This window comes from Cryptomeria japonica, chromosome 8, assembly GCF_030272615.1.
Source record: "Cryptomeria japonica chromosome 8, Sugi_1.0, whole genome shotgun sequence".
Taxonomy (NCBI): Eukaryota; Viridiplantae; Streptophyta; class Pinopsida; order Cupressales; family Cupressaceae; genus Cryptomeria; species Cryptomeria japonica.
Genome location: NC_081412.1, coordinates 3,305,021 through 3,325,102, shown reverse-complemented (window position 1 = coordinate 3,325,102; position 20,082 = coordinate 3,305,021). Strand labels below are relative to the sequence as shown.

The 20,082-nt window shown below is 35.4% G+C and overlaps 1 protein-coding gene across 2 annotated transcripts; it reads left to right on the top strand.

Annotated features, from left to right (window-relative positions):
• Positions 1–13,809: 13,809 nt before the first annotated feature.
• LOC131028880 (uncharacterized) lies at positions 13,810–15,729 on the top strand. Of its 2 annotated transcripts, none has more exons than XM_057959257.2 (4): positions 13,810–14,124; positions 14,844–14,987; positions 15,190–15,373; positions 15,493–15,729. In XM_057959257.2, exons 1-4 carry the CDS (start codon positions 14,080–14,082, stop codon positions 15,570–15,572), a joined length of 453 nt encoding a protein of 150 aa, XP_057815240.2. In that variant the 5' UTR covers positions 13,810–14,079; the 3' UTR covers positions 15,573–15,729. The 2 variants fall into 2 exon arrangements, with proteins under 2 accessions (XP_057815240.2, XP_057815239.2); XM_057959256.2 differs by having other exon boundaries at positions 13,825–14,098.
• The last annotated feature ends 4,353 nt before the right edge of the window (positions 15,730–20,082 follow it).

Sequence of the window (20,082 nt, the reverse complement as noted above, 5' to 3'; positions counted from 1 at the left end):
TCCATCCAATCCTAATTATCCATCTTACCTCACTCCTCCATCCAATTCTCATCCGCCATCCTACCTCACTCCTCCATCCAATCCTAATCGTCCATCCTATCTCACTCCTCCATCTAATACTAATCCTTCATCCAATCTCAATTCACCATCTTCCATCCCATCATACACCAAAATACCTTCATCCACCTCATCCTACCTAAATCCACTACCATTCGCCTCATCCTACAACAATCCTCCACCACTCACTTCATCCTACCTTAGTCCACCTTCATCCACCTCGTCCTACCTCGATCCACCACCATCCACTTCATCCTACCATAATCCTCCACCATCCACTTAATCCTACCTTAGTCCACCTTCATCTACCCCATCTTATCTCAATCCACCAACTTCACTTACAACTCCCACACCTATCATTCCTATCCCACCTCCTCCCACCATCAAAAACCTCCCATCATTGAGACTGTCCAACCACAATCCCCATCACCTACTCCTACCATCATCCAAAATAAATCCATGTTTCCCTTCCATCCTTCCATCCACCTCATCTACCATGTCTATCCCAATTGAAGAACCTCTCATCCTCCCATCCAGTCCATCCACCCAAGTCATCGAACCTTCCATCATTCCATATGAAGAGTCTACCCACTCACCTCTCGTCACACCATGCACACCAATCCCCTCATGCCAAGATCTTGTTCCAGAGCATGTTGAAATAATTTTTGATCCAAATCAAGATCCTACCAATCCGTCTACTCCATCTCAAGGTCACTTATCATTCCTTCATCCAAATCAAGATCCTACCAGTCCATCTACTCCATCTGAAGAGCCCTTATTATCCCTTCATCCAAGTCAATATCCTCATGTCCCATATACTCCACCTCTTGATCCTCCATTTCCTCCTATCCAAACCATCCCACCACCATCACTTTATCTCCTTGGTTAGCTTACATTCATCCATGGAAATTCACTCATAGAAGAAGAACATCTCATATACACCACCCATTCTCCTCCATCTGATAAAGAACTCGCATCTTGTTACCTAGGGAACAAGTATCCTATTTTAGATAAAATTCTCAAAAAAATGAACTATCAAGGTAAAGGATTAGGCCTACGTGAGCAAGGTACTTTGGAGCCCATCCATGCCAAAGTATATCCAAGGTCTCGCAATCTTGGTTATATATCCCAAAATAATTCATCCAAAAATGTTGGTACAACTAATGAAAAATCCAGGTATGCTTCCAAACCTACCATCCCATATTCCCATCATTCCCCCAAATAATTTATCACCATCCCCCCTCCTCCATCATATAATGCCAAAACAACCATCCATCTCCCTCTTTCATCCTTTAAATCCATTTTGGGACCCTATATCCCAAAATCCACCATCATATATCCCCCACATGCTAGATCCATTTTGGGCCCTTATATCTTGAAACCCCATCCTCCATATTTCTCTACTCATCCCCTCATACATAACTCCCATATCCCCATCAACTATCATAAAAATACCACTCCTTTAATTCCTAATTAGGATCAACAAAGGCACACTCCCATGCATCCTATCTACCATCCTACCACCATCACTCCATCCATATTCCCTCCACATGCCCATATTCTCACACTCATTCCAATGATATTAGCAACAATTTGGCTGCCATATCACAAATTCATAAAGATAAACATCCACAACAACATAAAGATAACCATGTCCACTTAAAAAGACATGCTCCCACAAAGCAAAAGCTGATGCAAAAATTCAATGAATCCCAAAGGCCACAAAGGCCCACCAAAGAAAAAGAAAAAACAATGTGGATCCCAAATAAAAAATAAGCAATGCGTCAAAAAGAAAAATCTCCAATGACATCCAAATTTGCTAGTCCACAAGCTAAACTTCCTTTCCCTCCATCTCCTAATTCTATTTTGGGTCCCTAGGTCCCAAAGCTACCTATCATTACACCTTTATCATATCCACATGCTCCCTCCATTCCTCCTCCACTCATCCCACATCCCCCACAACATGTGCCAATGTTGGTCTTGAAAACATCCCCCTATCAGACTCACTCTTCCTCATTCCATCCAAACACTTTCCACCACCATATCCCTTATATCTCCCACCAAAACCATCTAATCCAAGCCTTTGCATAATCCACTCATTCCTAATATAGTTGTACCAACATCCAGTGATTACTCCAAATGGGCTCCTACTACCTCAATATGAAACTTGATGCTTGATTCCTCCATCCATCTCCCTTATCACCTAGCCCCCAAATCCATTTATCCTCGTCCATCTCCATCCTTGAAAAATTTCAAAAAAAATTTCAAAAAAGAAACAAAAAAAAGTAAAGAGAAAAATTCATCCAATGGTGAAAACTTGGCAAACAAGCGCCTTGGACAAGCACCTTGATGAAAACCTGGCAAACAAGCATCACGTGTGGTTACCCTCATCCTTTTTCTCTCCACAATCAGGGGAAATTTCTTCTATCCATCCATCCATCACCTCCTGCATCTCATCTGCCTACCATACCCATCGTATCCTATCTAGTTCACTTCCTCCATCCTCTCCTGGATCTGGATTAAAAAAAAAGGCAACCATGTATACATGCTTTGGAAACCTCTTGGCCTTCATTCCCCCATCACATTGTTCCTTCATTCACCTTCCTATCCACTCATCCTTCCTCCCTTCCATGTCGTCCTTTTGCATACCTTCATAGTCCTTATCCACCCATCACCCTATCTTCCATCCACTTTTCCTCAACTTCCTATCCTCTTGTCAGTCATCTTATCATATCCACCCATCCACCAAACCTTTATCTCCCAATTCCTCCATCTCTTCATCCATAACATGATCCATCTACCAAACTTTATCTCCCAATTCCTCCATCTCTTCATCCATAACCTGATCCATCCACCAACCCTTATCTCCTAGCTCCTCCATCCCTTCATCCATAACTGGTTCCTCTCCCAATCCTCATCTACCTCTGTCCCTTCCTCCTTCATCCTTTCATCTCCTAGCCACATCCACAATGCTTCCATCTTTGAATCCTTTTCATCCTATCCTCTATCCTTTCCTCCCTTCTCTCATATCATTCCATCGCCTCTTGCATCCGTTGTCAATGGTATCTAGCTTTAGGATACTCCCACACAATCCAATGCCATCCATATAATTAATCCATCTACTCCTTACAATCCACCATTACAGGCCAATCCTATCCATCTCCTCCAACTATCTAAAAGCAAACACCAATCAAATCCTTGGTATTGTTCCCAACCTTGCTACAAACCTTGATCACAATCCAATCATCATCATTGGGATGCATCCTTCCCAATCCTTGTGTTGTTTCGGGATATATTGTTCCCACATCAACACCACTTTATCCACCATCAATCCAATCCTAGTGTTGTTTTGGGATATATCATTCTCACATCAGCAACACCTAATCAAATCATCCAATCACATCCATGGTATTGTTCCTATCCTTGCTACAAACCTTGATCACAATCAAATCATCATCATCAGGATGCATCCTTCCCAATCCTTGTGTTTCTTTAGGATATATTGTTCCCACATCAACAACACCCCATCAATCATCTCCATCATGGATCTTCATCTTGACTAGGGCAACATCATGTTTTGTCCTTGGGTCCTCATCCATCATCCATAGCTCTTGTAAATCTTATAAATAGTGTCGTATACATAGTGTTGGTCATGTGTCTCCACCTAGGTCCACTTGTACATATGTGTCCTTAGGTCTCGTCGTTTGCGTTAGTCGGTTTGTGTCATCAAGATCATATCCCATAAGCTGGTTCTTCAACAATAATCCTTGAGCATCTTTGTCATCATGATCGTATCAAGTATCTTTTGTCATCCAGTCTCGTCAATCCCTCATCCAATCATCAGTCTGCGTAGGATGTATCTTTCCTCTAGTCAGACAACATCAACTCCTCATGTGTCAGTCCTTCCGTTGGAAAAATGTAACTTAGACACTCGTGTTGGTTTTGATTCTTTTGTATCTTTGTTCATATTTTTTAGCTCCTTTATTTTCTTTCCTCTTGGTTTCCATGATCCCTTATATCATGGTGTGCTAGGAATAACAAATCTAGGGGTTGGTCTTGTGGATTTTTGTTTTTGCTTGGTGTGTTTTTGATATGTCCCATGTTGTTCCCTCATGAGGTCTTGGTTGTCTCATGTTACACTGGGGCATATCTCTTTGCTTGTGGTTTCCTAGCACTGTTTCCCGCAGTAATTCTCAGTAATTCTGTGTGGTGCTAGGTTAACCTTTTGGTGTCTATTTATTTGAGTCAGTCTATGCATTATTTGTAAAAAATTATGATGGTCAAAATTTCATACCCATAAGCTTCCTCCTTATGTTTTGGATGAGTTTTCATTGAAGCATCCTAAATGTAGCTACACATCGTGCATATTATTTTATGGATTTGTCATATAATTGAGTATTCTAATTACATTATCACACACCCCTAACTATTCTTCATGATCTCTAGATCCCTTATCCATCACACTAGGTCCAAACCATGAGTGTGGAGTTGACCTTAAGTCAATTTCAATATTATGGATTTGAACTCTTAGAATTAAAATTCAAAGGAAACCCCATCAACTCTCTCCTACTAGTCATTGTGAGTCAGTCTAGTACATGTTTGTGTTGATTGTGTGTTAGGTTGCTGCATTTAAAGACACCCATTCAATCATTTGGAATTAAGATGGAAAGTGGAAAAGAACACCTAGGTCAAAGAGATTGAAGGATAATATGTTTTGTATTTGTTTACTAGTAACATCATCCTAGGTGTCGTTACACACTTGCTTGTTGTCTTCATCTTTACTTAGAGTCTTGAAGTTATTTTGTTAGGTTTTTAACTAAGGAGAAAATCAACCTCTCATTGTAGTATATTCCTAAAGGTGTTCTTAAACACTGTCAATCCTTACCAAGATCAAAATGTCAAAATATCTAGGTGAGTGAATCCTAAAAATTCATATTTGGGTAATTTAATTCCATGAATTACAATTTAGATATGTACATCAAGTTTAAGTTTGCACTGGTGGAGATCAAGAGCACATTAAGTGTAGGTGAACCAAAGCAAAATATAGTCAATTAGCATATTTTGAGACTTGTTTGATCAATCTAAAAAAATAATACTATATTGTATACACCTAAATTTGATTAATTTAATTAATTGAATTTAGCTATCCTAAATGATCTTAAATTAAATAATTATGCATTATTTAATTAATTAGTCTTCCCTCCTTCTAGCTAATTAATTTTGTTAATTATGCTATAGTACTCTTTTAATTAATTAATTAACAATAATAAATCAATCAAATAATTAAATTTGATCCCTTCTTCTATTAAATAAATCAAATGCATAGTTTGATTATTTAATCCATGTTGAATTTTTTCCTCTTAAATTCTCTCATAGAATTAATTAATTATTAATTCTATTTCCCTACATGCCTCCTAACTTTAATCCTCACTAACTCTTCCTCTAACTTAACCCATTAACTAACATTGGGTTCTAGTCAATCTTTTATTTCTTCCCACTACTTTCCCACCCCATATTTGTGTATTCCTAAATATCCTAATATTTGAAAATATCTTAATATTTGGAAATGAATCCTTTTATTCTTTCCAACCTCCTTTCCACTCCATATGTGTGTATTCCTAAATATCTTAATACTTGGAAATGAATCCTTTTATTCTTTCCAACCTCCTTTCCACTCCATATGTGTGTATTCCTAAATATCCCAAGTCATGGAAATGTCATGGAACTAATTATTTAAATTAATTCTATTTCCTCACATGTTTCCTAACTTTAACCCTCATCTAATTCTTCCTCTAACTTAACTCATTAATTAACCTTGAGTTTTAGTCATCATTTTATTATTTCTTCTAACTTCTTTCCCACTCCATATGTACGCACATTCCCAAAATATCTCAAATTTTCTAGAATTTGGGAAAAATGTTGTTGAATCTGGGGAAGTTTCCTAAAATTTGGGAAAATATCCCAAATTTCTTCAAACATGGGAATATCATGGTTTTGTAATCTCTTTTGGAATAGAACCTTCCAATTTGGGTGTCTCATTCCCAAATGGACATGTAGGACACATGTCATTCCTTTGACATGTGTTATTCTTATGCCTCTCCATCTCTCATTCAAGCATATTTAAACCCCCCATTTTCCTTCACAATCCATCCACTTTCACATTCTCATACCGCTATAATACCATTTTAGCTATCCACTTTCATATCCTCATACTGTTATAAAGTCATTTTAGCTATCCACTTTCACACCCTCATACTATTATAATGTCATTTTAGCTACCCACTTTCACATTTTCATGCTATTATAATGCCATTTTAGCTATCCACTTTCACATTCTCATACCGTTATAAAGCCATTTTAGCTATCCACTTTCATTTTCATACTCTCATAATACAAAAATTCTCACTCATCTTTTTGCACAATCACATCCATTTAGCATAGCATTTTGTATCACATCTTGCTTAGTTTTCATCTTTGCATTCACTATCATGGAGCACAATGGAGTATCTACCATATAGCAAGCACACATCAAATCAAGGGACAATCAGATCGAAGGAGGAATATGGAGTTTCCATTTTAATTACTTTTTATCTTGTTTATCTACTTTTCTTTCTTCTTCAACGTCCTATTCTTGAATGTGGTTGAAATATGTGTTTGTTAATTGTTTAGTTTATCTTCTCAATAGCTTACATTCACAATTTTCTACACACATATACAAAATCAATTCTTGACAACTTTAGCTTCACTTTCCTATCCTCAAATCTAACTAGGTATCACATTTAAACAATTTATTTTTGCATTCAACTTAATATTTATTATTTCCAACCCAACTCATCATCACGGGGCATATTTATTTTCATTATGATTTAATTAATTGTATTAGACATTTATGTATAGAGAATTTCTTTATAATTTATTAAAATCTAAACAAATTCAATCTAATGAATTCAACTATGCAATATAAACAAGACCATATTTGATATGTATAGTCAAATATACCATGATTATTAAGCCAATGTGGGTGATATCAAAATGAATGTGGCCATCCTATTAACATAATCTTTGATTGGTTGTGAATGGTCATGCTTGCTTATTTGGTCTTCCCTCCACTCTTTTTGATGCAGGAGCATCCGGTGGTGTAAAGGCAATCTTGCATCACCAAAAAAAATGTATTTTCTTTTTGTTTTGTAGATTTTTTTAGTTGTTTTGGAGCCCATGATGACAATTATGTGTTGTAGTGTAATGCCTCTCGTGTTTGCATTATTTTATTTTATTATTTTGATTAGAGCTAGAATTTATGCTTTATTCCATGATTGTGTGTATGTTATTCTTTTATTGGCACCCACGTGGTGCATCCTATTTATAGTTATATTATTTTGTTCATATGATGATATCACTGTTGATGTAGTTAGTAGGTTATACTTGTAGTTTTAGTGATAGTCATATATGCATGATGACTCTATGATGACGTGACATGATGCTATATGGTGATGTCTAGATTATTATATGATAATGTTTTGACTATATTGATTGTGATGTGACTATTTAATGATGCTTTGATGATGATGTAATGTTTAGATGAGATATGATGTTACTGACCATGTTTTCTATGTGACCTCGATTGGGGAATAATGGTTTTTTTAGTTACATTATATTTATATGTATATGTATGCACAAGTGTTTGTATGTTTTGGTTGATACAGGTACATGACATTGACTCCACTTGGTTTCATAGGTCTAAGCATGCCCATATCCCTGATAGTGGTTATAGGAGATAGCACAATGGCCAAATTTGTCCCCCAACCCTAGCCATCATTCCTAATTTGGATTATTTCCCCTTAGTGTATATGATCACATCTCCAATTACCATTCTAATAATGTCTAGTTACCCTTATGCGTTATTGTAAATGACCAATAAACATTGTATGTGCATAGTCGGTAAGTTGTCAATTATTGTTATTATAATAATAATAATAATGGTATTTTATCCTTAATGTGAAAATGTAGTATTTTAATGTGAATTATGTCTTATGTGTGCTAGATTTGAAGTATTTTATGTGATTCTATTTTGAGGGCTTTGAGGAGTTTTATTGGTCTTGTAAATTTAAATTTGAATTTTATTAATTTATACCCTATTTTAAAATAGGGAGGATATAATGTTGTTTTGCACTTATTTTGACACTACACTTGGTCTTTTTCTCTTGCTGGCTCTCAAACCATATGGGAAGGAATGGAATTGTTGGGATTTTGAATCTTTGTAGATGAATTTTTTGGGGTATTGTGTTGAAAGGATTGGATTGTGAAGGTTGTAAAACTGTCTTGGTTTGGTGTCCTCTTGTGGAGTGTGTGACTCTCTTCTTGCAATTGAAGTTTTTCTCACTTAGATTGAATGTTGGGATTCTTGTTCTTCCCTTGCTTCTAATATTTGATTTTAATTTTCATGTTTAATATTTCTCGTGAATTGGATTGAAATCCATTGTCAATCTAGAATCAATTCTTTGTTTGATTGTTGAATGTATGTTGAGTTTTTGGGGGGAAAATGGGTTTTACAAGGGGTTATGTTGCCCAATTTTTAAAGATTGACCATAGGGGGATTTTGATTTAGTTTTTGTGATTCTTAGAGGTATTTTTAGAAGGGGTCTTGTCCAATTTTTGATGAAAACCTCATTCGTTTTGCCAATTTGGTGCTCCTAGAACTCAGATAGGGCAAAAGGGAACATTTGATGCAGAATGGCGCATCTGCTATGCTGATGCACATTTTTAGAGTATATTGGAACATTTTATGTGTAGAGTGGAACATTTGATACCCATAATGGTGCTTCTAAAGTCCAAAGTGGCACATTTGATTAGCAATCTGGTGCCTTTGATCAGTTTTAGTTTGTACCTTCATTTGGACCTGTTTGGCCTCTAGGTTGATTTTGGGGACTAATTGATCCTCATGAGAGTGATTTGTGTTGGTTTCAATATGATACTATGTTGTGACATGAAAAATTATGCTTTTATACTTTATTTGGGATCAATTTGGGTCCATTTCCTTGCTCTTGAGGACTTATGATCACCCCTTGATTAGTGATACTAAAATACATTGTCATATGAGATTCTTGAGTATGGTCCATGAGATTGCTATTTTTTATGCACAAAATTATATTCATGTTGATGTGATAAGCCTAGGATTAGGTCTTCAAGTGACTCTAGAGAGTGGCTCCCAATTGTGTCCACAACTCATAAGTGGTACGCTTAGTAATCCAATTGGGGAGTTTGTTAATAAGTGATAACATAATAATAAACTTGAGCTAAACATTAATAAGAAAATTTGAATTCCTCAATCATACCATGAGTGCTATCATGAGGCTATGGATGTCTTGGGAAGGTATGCCCATGCATGGAGCGTTGGGACTTGTGCGATCGTCATTCTCCTCTGCATGAGAGAATGCTTGGTTATGTATGGTGTGTCCTCTTGAGCACATACGTTGACACTCCCTCCAATCCATCTAGAATCAATTCCTTGAGTAGCTTGAGTAGAGACACTTGATGGATTTATGGTTTGGTATTATCTTGTCATGATATTGTTTTGCATATTGTTTGATGGTTTATGTTGTGTATATTCCGTGTTTGATGTGAATGTAAGCCTATTATATTCTTAATCCATTGCTTGAGTGTCTAGGCCTTATGACTATCTCAATGACCATGGTGGGGTGGACCTATGGGTACCACATGGTCGAGTGGAATTGCACACCACCATTGGAGATTGATGAATCTATTTCATGAGCACCCTGGAGAGTTCCTTTACCTTCTTTGTTACTTGATCTTCTTCTTCCTTCTTCATTACAAGATGTAGAATAATTGTAATTTGATCCAAACAATGTAATCATTTATAAATATAAATATAAATATATATATATATATATATATATATATATATATATATATATATATATATATATATATATATATATATATATATATATAAAATAAACACTCCAAGTGGAGAACGATGTAAAGAAATATATGATATGATTAGAGTATATGTTAGTGGATCAACATTGGAACCAATGGTGCAGGAGCATCTTGCAAACTTTGAAGACCATTTGAGAAATGGAGGCTCTTGGAGGTGTTTGTAGGTTCCTTGAATTTTTTAAGTTGTAATAAGGTCTTTCAAGACCAATCATTTTTTTTTGATTCACCATGTAAGGCCTTGGTGCCATTTTGTAGTTGTGAGCTTCTTAGGACCTATTTGGTCAACCGTGGTCAAATGACATCCAAAATGCATAAATGAGGAAAGCATTATATTTTAGATCCTATGTGGCCTATTTGTAAGGTTTATGATGTTTCCTAATACGTTACATAGGCAGATGTCACAGGTTGTCAAGTTTTGTGCAAAGTTGTCAAGTTTGGATGACAACTTTTGTTGTCAACTTGTAACTAACCTCCCTCCAACAACTACTTCATTCAAATGTAAGTTGGAGTAAGTTGAGGAGGTTTGAGAGACCTTTGTTAAGGAATTGGAGGTTGAGAAAAAGGATTTATGAAGTTTGGAAGTAAGACAGTGATCAAATTCAATAAAACACTCATAAATTTACACAAATTCGTTGCAACAATGCCTTGTACGGTCATTGTACAGACTCCATGTGCAGGCTAAGTCATTTATTTGAATAGGCCTCTTTGTTGATGTTCATTTGACTTTGTGTTGATAGGAAAAGACTAAGAAACAAGTGAGATATCTGCATTTTGGTGAAAGGTGGTCTGAAAACCCTCCAAAACCAAGGTTTCTGAGGAAATGCTTTCTTAACCCCACATTCCTCTGGCTAAATTGGCTCAAAATATGGGGAATGGTAGGGAAGAAAATATATTTTAAGATTTTCAAATTTTCTAAGTGGGTCGTCCAACTGATGAACTTTGGGAGCAAGCCCTAGGCTAGGCATCCTCATGTGACTAGTCGTTTTGGATTGGTAATAATTGTGCAGAGGCAAAAACAAGAGTGGTGGAACCTATTTAACAATGGATTTGGTGTTTTGGAATGTGTGAAGACATTTTCCATCCATTGGTGTCACTAGATCAAGCCATTGGTATGTGGTTGCTTTGTAAAAGTGACCTAAAATCCATATTAGGCATACTGTAGCAACAGTTGTTTGACCCAGTCAATGAAAGAGTTAGGATTTGAGTCTTGGGAATGTTTTGTATCACCAAAAGGGTATCTGAAAGTGACAAGAGTTTGGGGGTGTCATTAGGAGAATTTCAAAGTTTTGCCCTTAAAGGCTCAAAACCAAGGCTACAAGGAATAGGTGTCTTGTAGAGGGCAAGTCACCTTGATTGAACTTGTACAACAAAAGGGAGTTTTACTGGTTGTAGTCAATGTATCTAGGGTCGGACAAGAGTTTATATAGGGTCCATCAATGCTCTACAATGGTGGATGTGTTATAACCCAAGCTGGTCATAGGTGACTACAAGAGAGTTGGTGTCAAGGAGAGACTTGATGTGAGAAGCTGTATCTCAATGAGTTGTTTATGGATCAAAATGGGCCCCATTGAACAAAGGGGACTGTAGAGGCATCCTTGCATGTTGTTGATAGGATTTTCCAAGAATCTATGAATGTTGAGACCTTAATTGAGGGTCTTGTAGAGTGAGTTTGTGTGAAAGCCTTTGTTCCTTAGGGTTCTGCATCAACCGACCACCACACTTGATTATGCATGCTTATCACTTGATTCTATTTTATAATGTTATTATATGAACACTTCACTTGGTGCTTTAAAATGAACTTAGACAAGTAATGTAATGAGTAGAAGATTTATAGAGTTATCTCTTAGTCAGTCATGAGGCCATGAACCATACTAGATGCATTGTGAAGGTAATCGCATTAGGGAACCCTTAGAGGAGCTTGTTAGGGTTAATTATTTAATCTTCTACATTACGTAAATGGTTAAAAAGTAGTTGACCTAATCTTGAGGTGTGAGCTTAGTTCATGTATATGTTATGCAAGATTCTCACTTAATTATTAATTTTTTTTCTATTTATTCTAGTGCTTTTAGCTCATATCCTCTAGGGTTTCTTGGCAAGGCATTACATGTAGGATAGTCAAAAGTTTGAAATGACCAAAACTAATCACTTGCATTTTTTAGTATGTTAGCCTATACAAGCATGTATGGATGTGAAAACTAACCCCAAGGAGTGGAATTGAAAAATATAATGATTGGTGAAAGAATCATCTCAATATCTTGTACCCTTTTGGAGATATTAATGTTTCAAGGTTCAAAAATCTTATAAAAAATATTCAACTTGTATTATTGACCTTCAAATGATCAAATGAGACCTTGATGAATGTCTGATCAATTCTTCATTAAGGAAAAGCATGGTGTAGAGCACCCAAAGATATTCAATTTAAAAAAAAGGGTGCAATTAGGTTCTCGGATCAAAAGTTATGGCCTCTAAAAGCTGTGTCACTTTAGGAGGGAATATAAAAGGGTTTTTAAAATAATATGATGGGTGCCAAAACTCATTTTAGGAATATTTTGGCATATTCCAAGGTACGAAAAAGAGAGAGAAAAGTGGTAGGTAAAAAAGGAGAGGGGGGGGGGTTATGATTTTCAAAAGATTCTAAGGTGGTTATTGGTGCCAATAAAGAGGTGAACAAAGGTTACAAAAGATATCTCCATGAGTACAGATTGTGGCTCTGAATTGTAGAGTTTTCTTTGTAATGATTTAAACCTATGTGGCTATAGCATTGTAATTTCTAAATCTATTATTCCATTTTATTGAATAAATTCAAATTGGGTTATTTTTCTTGTTACATTTTATGTGCTATCATTTGTTGTTGTGTTATGTGTGAGTGTTGGGTGGAGTAGCTCTTCATCACTTTTATGCCTAGAATACCTAAAAAAATATCCTATCTACAAACTTCTAAAAGAATGCTTTCTATACACCTAAATATAGTCTAAAAGTACTTCTACAATTAAAACATTCTCATATCATATTTACATTCAACCGGCCATCCTTGATTGGAGAATTTAATATAAAGTCATGATCCCATGAAGGGGGTTTTCTAAAATATCTCAATAAGTGTTGCTAAGAATTATCCTTTGGATTTTGTAACAAGTTAAAAAAAATTAGTTCCAAATTTTGTCCAAGCTAGTGGTCTCAAGATTACTTTTTATCAAAAAGGAATGCTAAATCTACAGTTATATTAGATAAATCTAGAAAAATATTGACAATTTTTTAAATGTCATGGATAAATTACATATGGTATTAAAATTTCACAAAGCAAATGGAGGCAACATTCAATGTCCCTAATGTCCTAAGAGACACACCTTTTTTAATCTAGAATCTAAAAAGTGCAACACAAGATTCTAAATTATTGCATGTGACCCTACACACAAATAATTCCTATATAAACTCAAATGCAGAGAGATAAATACATGCATGTAAGTCTTACTTAGGTGGATGGGTGTGGATCAGTGCAGTGATCTTATCCTCTCTCATACCTCTGAGATCCATGTTAGCCGGACTGTCCTTATCAAAGGTACTTTCCTTGCAAACACGGCAGTTGAAAGAATTGAATAGATCTTGAATGCAAGAGAAGCCCATGCATGTGCCACTAAAGTTAGAAGTGCAAATAAAAGACAAATGACAACTATATACGGTCCACAAAGGTTATCTCTCTCTTGACATTATTAGAAAAAATGAATGGTTGCAAGACATTAGGCCTATAACTGGATAATGTTGTCAAGTATGGGAATGTACAGGCTAGGGTAAGGGAAGTGGGTCCTGTCTTCAACAAGTACACTTGTCTTATCTTCATTGTAGCTCTTGAAGATTCAATTTTAAAAGAGCATGGTGAAGGGCTTGAATCTATTAAAAAGTACTTCAGTAGGCATCTATACCAGTTAGAATATTCTCCATGGCTGAAACTAATGTTATTGAAGATGATGATAGGTGGTTTGCAGATTTGGCTGACCAGATTGCACTCATGATGAATATGGATGATGAGGAGGAGGAGAAACAACAGACAACATCAGAGCCTGAGAGCTTATGTGGTCCTTACAAGATGGTAATCTGGAAAGAAACTGCAAAAGGGTATTTGTTTATTAGTTTCTTTTGCTAATTGGTTAATTGTTTACTCCTCTTTTTTTTGGGGGGGGGGGGGGGGAGTGGTTGGCAAGTTCTAGCAGGTGATAGTTGATGCTATTCAATGGTCCATTTTGCTAGTTCAAGTACCACTGTTTCATATCTGTCATTGGTTGATAACTTATGCCATTAATGGTTAATGTTGCTAGCTTATGTTCCATTGCTTCAGAACTCCAGTGTTATACTGATGGAACATAAAAGAGTAGCTATTTGGAAGAAATAGGTTGTCAAAGAGTGATTTTGAATAACATGTACTGTCCAAAAGGTTGAAATCAAGTGGTTAAAAGTATTGGTAGTTTATTGTGAAAATCTAAGCTCTTAATCATCCATTTTTAACTTCTAATAGTAATTTCTAACATGTTTCTCTTAAAGAACAAGTACTGTTTTACATCAATTGGCTCAGATGCTGGTTCTTAATTGTTAGAAGTACCCATAGCTAGCAGTAGTCAATTTGCCCTGTATCCAAAGGTGTTCATTTGTCTTGTATACATCCAGGTCAGCTAATCCTTACTGTCATTAAAACTTCAAATTTGCTAAAACTTCTATATATAATCTGTAAATCATGTTACTCTTTTCAAAATTTACCTAAAACTCTTATTAGTTTGAATGGAGGACATGTAGATGATTGATTGGCCTATTACTAAATCTTGCTTGGTAATTTGATACAGGGAAGTTCAATTATTGACAATACTTCTCAGCATGGCTGCCATACTCCTCCTCGGGTTCTCTACAATGATTCACATGCCCCAGGCCAGAGAGAACTGGTTGCAGGAGGAATTCAAACTCCAACAGACTTGAGGATTATGCATCAGGTCTTTGAAACATATTCTAATGAGATGAAAGACAACTATTGAACTTCCTCTTCCTTTACCTTTTCCTTTCACTTCAAATCCCTCTGCTAAACAAGCCTGTGTAGGGTTCTAGCATTACAGTATAACATGTTTGTGCTATTTTTTCTATCTATTTGAATAGTAAACCACTATTATTAACTGATCTGGAGTACTGTTTTGACAGATCTTACCTATTGAAGTTATAAATCTGGGTATCTGGAATCAGCAATACTGCAGATATGTTGATGGAAATTTAATTCCTATTGAAATTGCCAACAGAGGAATGATCGTTCAGAGAGAGTGCCTTGGAACAGGAGTCTTCATTCCCCGTTCTTTTCAGAATTTTAAATCCAAATCACAAAAAAACAGTAAGATTTCTGAAAAAAAATGCCACCTGAATTACACTTTTTTCATCTATTCATTTATTATATAGCACGCCCTAAACATGATTACCTATCAGCTCTAATTTTGTTGGTGCATGCAACAGGAGGATACCATAGCTCTAGGTCAGATAGTCTCCATAACCCTAAAAATGCCAGTTTTAATTCAGGCAAATCAACGGTGTAATTTAAATTTCTGGCATCTCTGGGCCAATGTAAAGTTATTGTAATAACATCTGAGAAAGCACTCAGAAGGCCCTTTAATCGGTAGGGCTGTTGTCTAGATGTACATATTAACCTTCACATATTAATCAAATAGGTTAATCCATTCAGTTTTTAGTTTACTTAGTTTTCATGTGACAATTCTTCACTATTTATAAATAAGAATGTAATTTTTTTATATAAAATAATAATAGAATTTCATTCTATTTTATTTTGATAAAATTTTAAATATAATAAAATATTATTCAAGAGTAAATTGTTTTATATTATTTAAGAAATAATGATTACAATATATATATATAGTCTTAACTTGCATAACCAATTTCTACAAACTTAATCTAAAAGTGGCACCAAATTGGATTACTTATTAGCTTATAACCATTGAAACTAAACACGTCTAGTTCTCCTACTTTAAACACAATCCAGATCTGAAACTAAATTGTTGGCTCTTGAAATTCATGACAACACACAAGCATGTGGATGTTGGATGTGCAGTTATCTCCAACACCCTTCCTACAATCAAACATCCATTCAACTATGAAATCTTGGATTAGATGGGTGGACAACAATTTTTGTAATGGGTTATGCATTAACCAACAATCCATCTGGTGGTCTCCTACTCTTAGGTTCCAAAACTATTCTCTGACCAAATTTCCTTGGATTCACACTCTTTACTTTTTCAAACATGGAGTGTGGACTCTTCCAAACCTCATCCAAAAGGCCAACAAAATATTTCTTTCATGGCCTACATTCAAACTTCAATTCAAGCTTATTTATCCACATTAGGAGATTGTTCGTGTCATTATTGTCTTGATCCCCCCAAATGCTTCATAAGGTTGGGGTTTATTCTCTTAAACCCTAGTAGAAGGATTGAAAATGGTACCCAAATACCCTCCTAAATTATAACCCTAATAAAGGTTATGCTTGGTTCTCTCAATACCTACTCATGGTTAAACAACTCAACCACTATTGGCAACTTTAGTATTCTTTTGGAACTTGGCATTGTTAGTTTTAGTGCATCAAGTCTACTATTCTAGAGCCTATATTGGATCACTTTGCCTGGTGCATTCTTTATCAAGGACTTTTGATGGGAAAGTGATTTATTCAAATGAGCATCCCTTGCCCCTAATGTCCTTTCTATGGACATTTGGAGAGCCTCAAGCACCTCTTCTGGTTTTGTCCCTAAGCTCAAGACGACTAGAATTGGATCCATGATTCTTGTAAACTCTTTTGTCCTTCTCCATTCTCCTAGCCTATGGTGTTGTTAGGAGATTGGCCTTGTCTCCCTATTAAGTACACCTAGTTTTGGAGTACTTTTAGGGTGGAGATTCACTTTTACATTTGGAAAGATAGGAACTCTACTTTGTTTTCCAATTGTAGTACTAATGTTCATTTCTCTCTATACACCAAAGCAATGATCTGCTTTAAATTTTTCCTACTAATTTAGGTGCAAGGTAGAGAAATTGCACTTGAGGTTTCTCACCACCAAGAGCTACTGGATCACTATGGAAATGTCCCATATACTATTGCCAAGGTACCTCTAGACTCTTCCTCTCTTTCAAGGAATCACAAGCATAGACACAACCAATCTATTGGGAGAGGTTGTAATTCTCACTATTGTGGCAATTTGTAAGGCTTTGTTCCCCGTGGCTTGGCCTACCCCCCCAAATTTCCCCCTTACCAACCTCCTCCCTCTAGTGATAGGTATGGAGAGGCTAGATTGTAGAGATCTGACATGTTTCTTTGTCTGAAACTTTCTATGTATCCACTTTGCTCGCAACAACCTATTGAGGACACTCCCAAGGAGAAAGTTGGGACACTAGTTGGGAGACCCTTGATGAAATCACCCCTACTAATGTGTGGTATTTTAATCATATTGATAAAAATCTACCTAATTCTAGTGCAACAATAGCTACTTAATGTTGTTGTTTTCATTTTTTAAAACTTTGTCCCACTATACTTTATGGGTGTTCCTCTCTACGACCCTACTCTTTTTAATGTATATTGTACTATTTCATTTTAATATAAAGTAAAGTAGGAATATTCATCAATAAATAAATGAGAAATACTAAGGTGACTACCAGAAAAAGAAAAGGCATTTTGAAATTAAAAGGGCAACTAGAAATTTAGGCACAATACAAGGTGTAGATTCATTACAAAAACTTTGGAATGCATGTAACTGGTCATCCCCGTTAGCTTTTGGCAAGGCATATGCATAGGTGTTATGACCAAGAATATAGATAGTTTACAAACTTTTCTTTTTAAGGCAGCTGTAGGAAGCCCACCATCAAATGTTGCAACATGTTTTTATTTATCTCAAATATGGATTTTATACAACTAGATAAAAAATTATTTATTTTTAATTTACTTTGCCCTTTTCAAAGTGCTTTAAAATGGAGAGAGAAATCCATCTCATGAGAGTGTATATAAGATTATTTTAACAAATAGATTAAAGTACAATAAAATGATTATTAAAAATTCGTTTTGTCAATCTTTAAATTTTTTTATAGTACATCAATTTTAGACAATAAGAAAATTAGATGGATTTTAGTAAGAGTAGAGAAACCCTTTGAACATTATAGGTGGGACATAAACATTTGCTTCCTTGAATATTTTAGATACTCTAAGTGTCACAAGTAATGTTATCTCTTATTTTAAATAAATAATGAACATGAAAAAGATCTACTAAGCTTTTCGCTCTACTAGGGCTTTTTGGCTTTGTTTGTGCTCATGTCATACTACTTTTTTAAGCAATCCCTTTAGCTTTTTTCAACATTTATTGCATCAATCTTTGAGTTACCTTGTCTGTGAACATTTATTGGCCATTGTAATGGCCTTATCTCTTAATAAATCTATAGTTGTTGTAGTTGAAAGATCAACAATGATCAACAATTACACCCCCACTCAAAAAAATCCAAGAAGTTTGTCCCCAAGGTGTTTCAGAAGGTACATCCCCTAAAATACCCCTAGATGTTGTTCTTCCCATACCTTCCCATGACAATGGATGTCTATAAATAGAAAATTTTACCTTGATAGAGCATTTTATGGGAAAAGTACCCTTAAAAAATCATGCTCAAAGACTAGGTTAGTGGTGCCTATGTCCTGCATGAAATTCACCTTGAAGTCATGCAAAAACTTACTAAAGGTTTCTTTCTCTTTTTTGACTAAATCCAATCATGTTAAGACTTTTCTTAATTGTGTCTCCTACCTTAATTATTTTTCTTTATTGGTTTTCAAACCTTGGGTCCCTATTTGCGTTGAGTTCCCTAGGTTACTCTTGCCATGTTGATTTTTTTTTAACTTAAATAAATTCCTCTTTAAACTCTATGGTTTGTATTGAGATAAATACTCCTATTTAGCCCATCTTCAAATGTTTAAAGGATTCTATGGATATCTAAATCGGACAAATAATATATGTACAACACATTCTTTACCTAAACTTGTCAAATCATTATTATTGTTATCAATATTTTGAACATAAGGTTTGAGATTTCACTTTGGCTTCTCCACACCCTAAAACTTCCACACAACTTGCCTCTAGTTCTTTGTCTCCTACAAGAAAATAGGAAGGGTGGTTTATAGTTGTTAGTTGCAAAGCCAAAATAATCCAATAATATGGGCCTTCCCTCAAGCCTTCTTCAAGCTCTAAGAATCAAGTTTCAAAAAGTCAAAACCTCTAGATTAAAAAAAATGATCCCATCTATTAGGGATACTTCTAGTTAGGTAAAACTTATGAGATCCTTGTAGTGACATTATTGTTGTCTTTAAGTAACCAAATAACATTCTTTGACATTCTTTCCTTCCTCCAACTGGGCAAAAAAGGTCCCATAGCTTACCAAGGCATTTGGAAGATGAAGAATGTGTGCCAAAGAAATAATGAATTGTCCAACTTAACTTCTAAATAAGAAGTTTTAATTCAAATGAAGTGTTAGCATTTCACAAAGGGAGAGTGTTGGCATTCCAGTAAGTTTGTTGGTATAAGGATATTGAGAAGGTTGTTGAAGATTGTTGGTATAACTGACAAAGGATGATTACTGTCTTAATAATATTATTTTGTCATTGATGTCAAGCAATTGATTTTTTGATTCAATATGATGTTGCCATATCTTAATGAGTATGTTTTGATAAGTATAAAGATGTCGATAAGTGACATAGAAAGAATGAAAATGAAGGGGAGTAATAAGTTATTCAATGGGCAACTATTAATACTGAGTTAGATAGTGATGAGATTTTGTTGTTTTGATTGTTTTAAATAATGAGTATTCGAAGACTGAACATGAAGGAGAAAATATTTCAAGCTATAGAATGAGTAAAGGTTTGATATTGTTCTATGTTACCGAGCATGAAGCTAGTCGGTAAACACTAAGGTTATCGATATCAGTTAAAGAAGGCAGAATGTCTACCGAGTAAAGGTTCAGTATTTACCGAGTAACAACCAAGTAATAACAGAATGCATTGGATGGATAAAAGCATTA

Excerpts from the sequence above, each read along its gene's own strand:
- LOC131028880 (XM_057959256.2), top strand. The coding sequence starts at position 13,949 with ATGGCTGAAACTAATGTTATTGAAGATGATGATAGGTGGTTTGCAGAT. Across the intron at positions 14,099-14,843 it reads TATGTGGTCCTTACAAGATG|GGAAGTTCAATTATTGACAA; the intron begins GTAATCTGGAAA and ends AATTTGATACAG. Across the intron at positions 14,988-15,189 it reads ACTTGAGGATTATGCATCAG|ATCTTACCTATTGAAGTTAT; the intron begins GTCTTTGAAACA and ends CTGTTTTGACAG.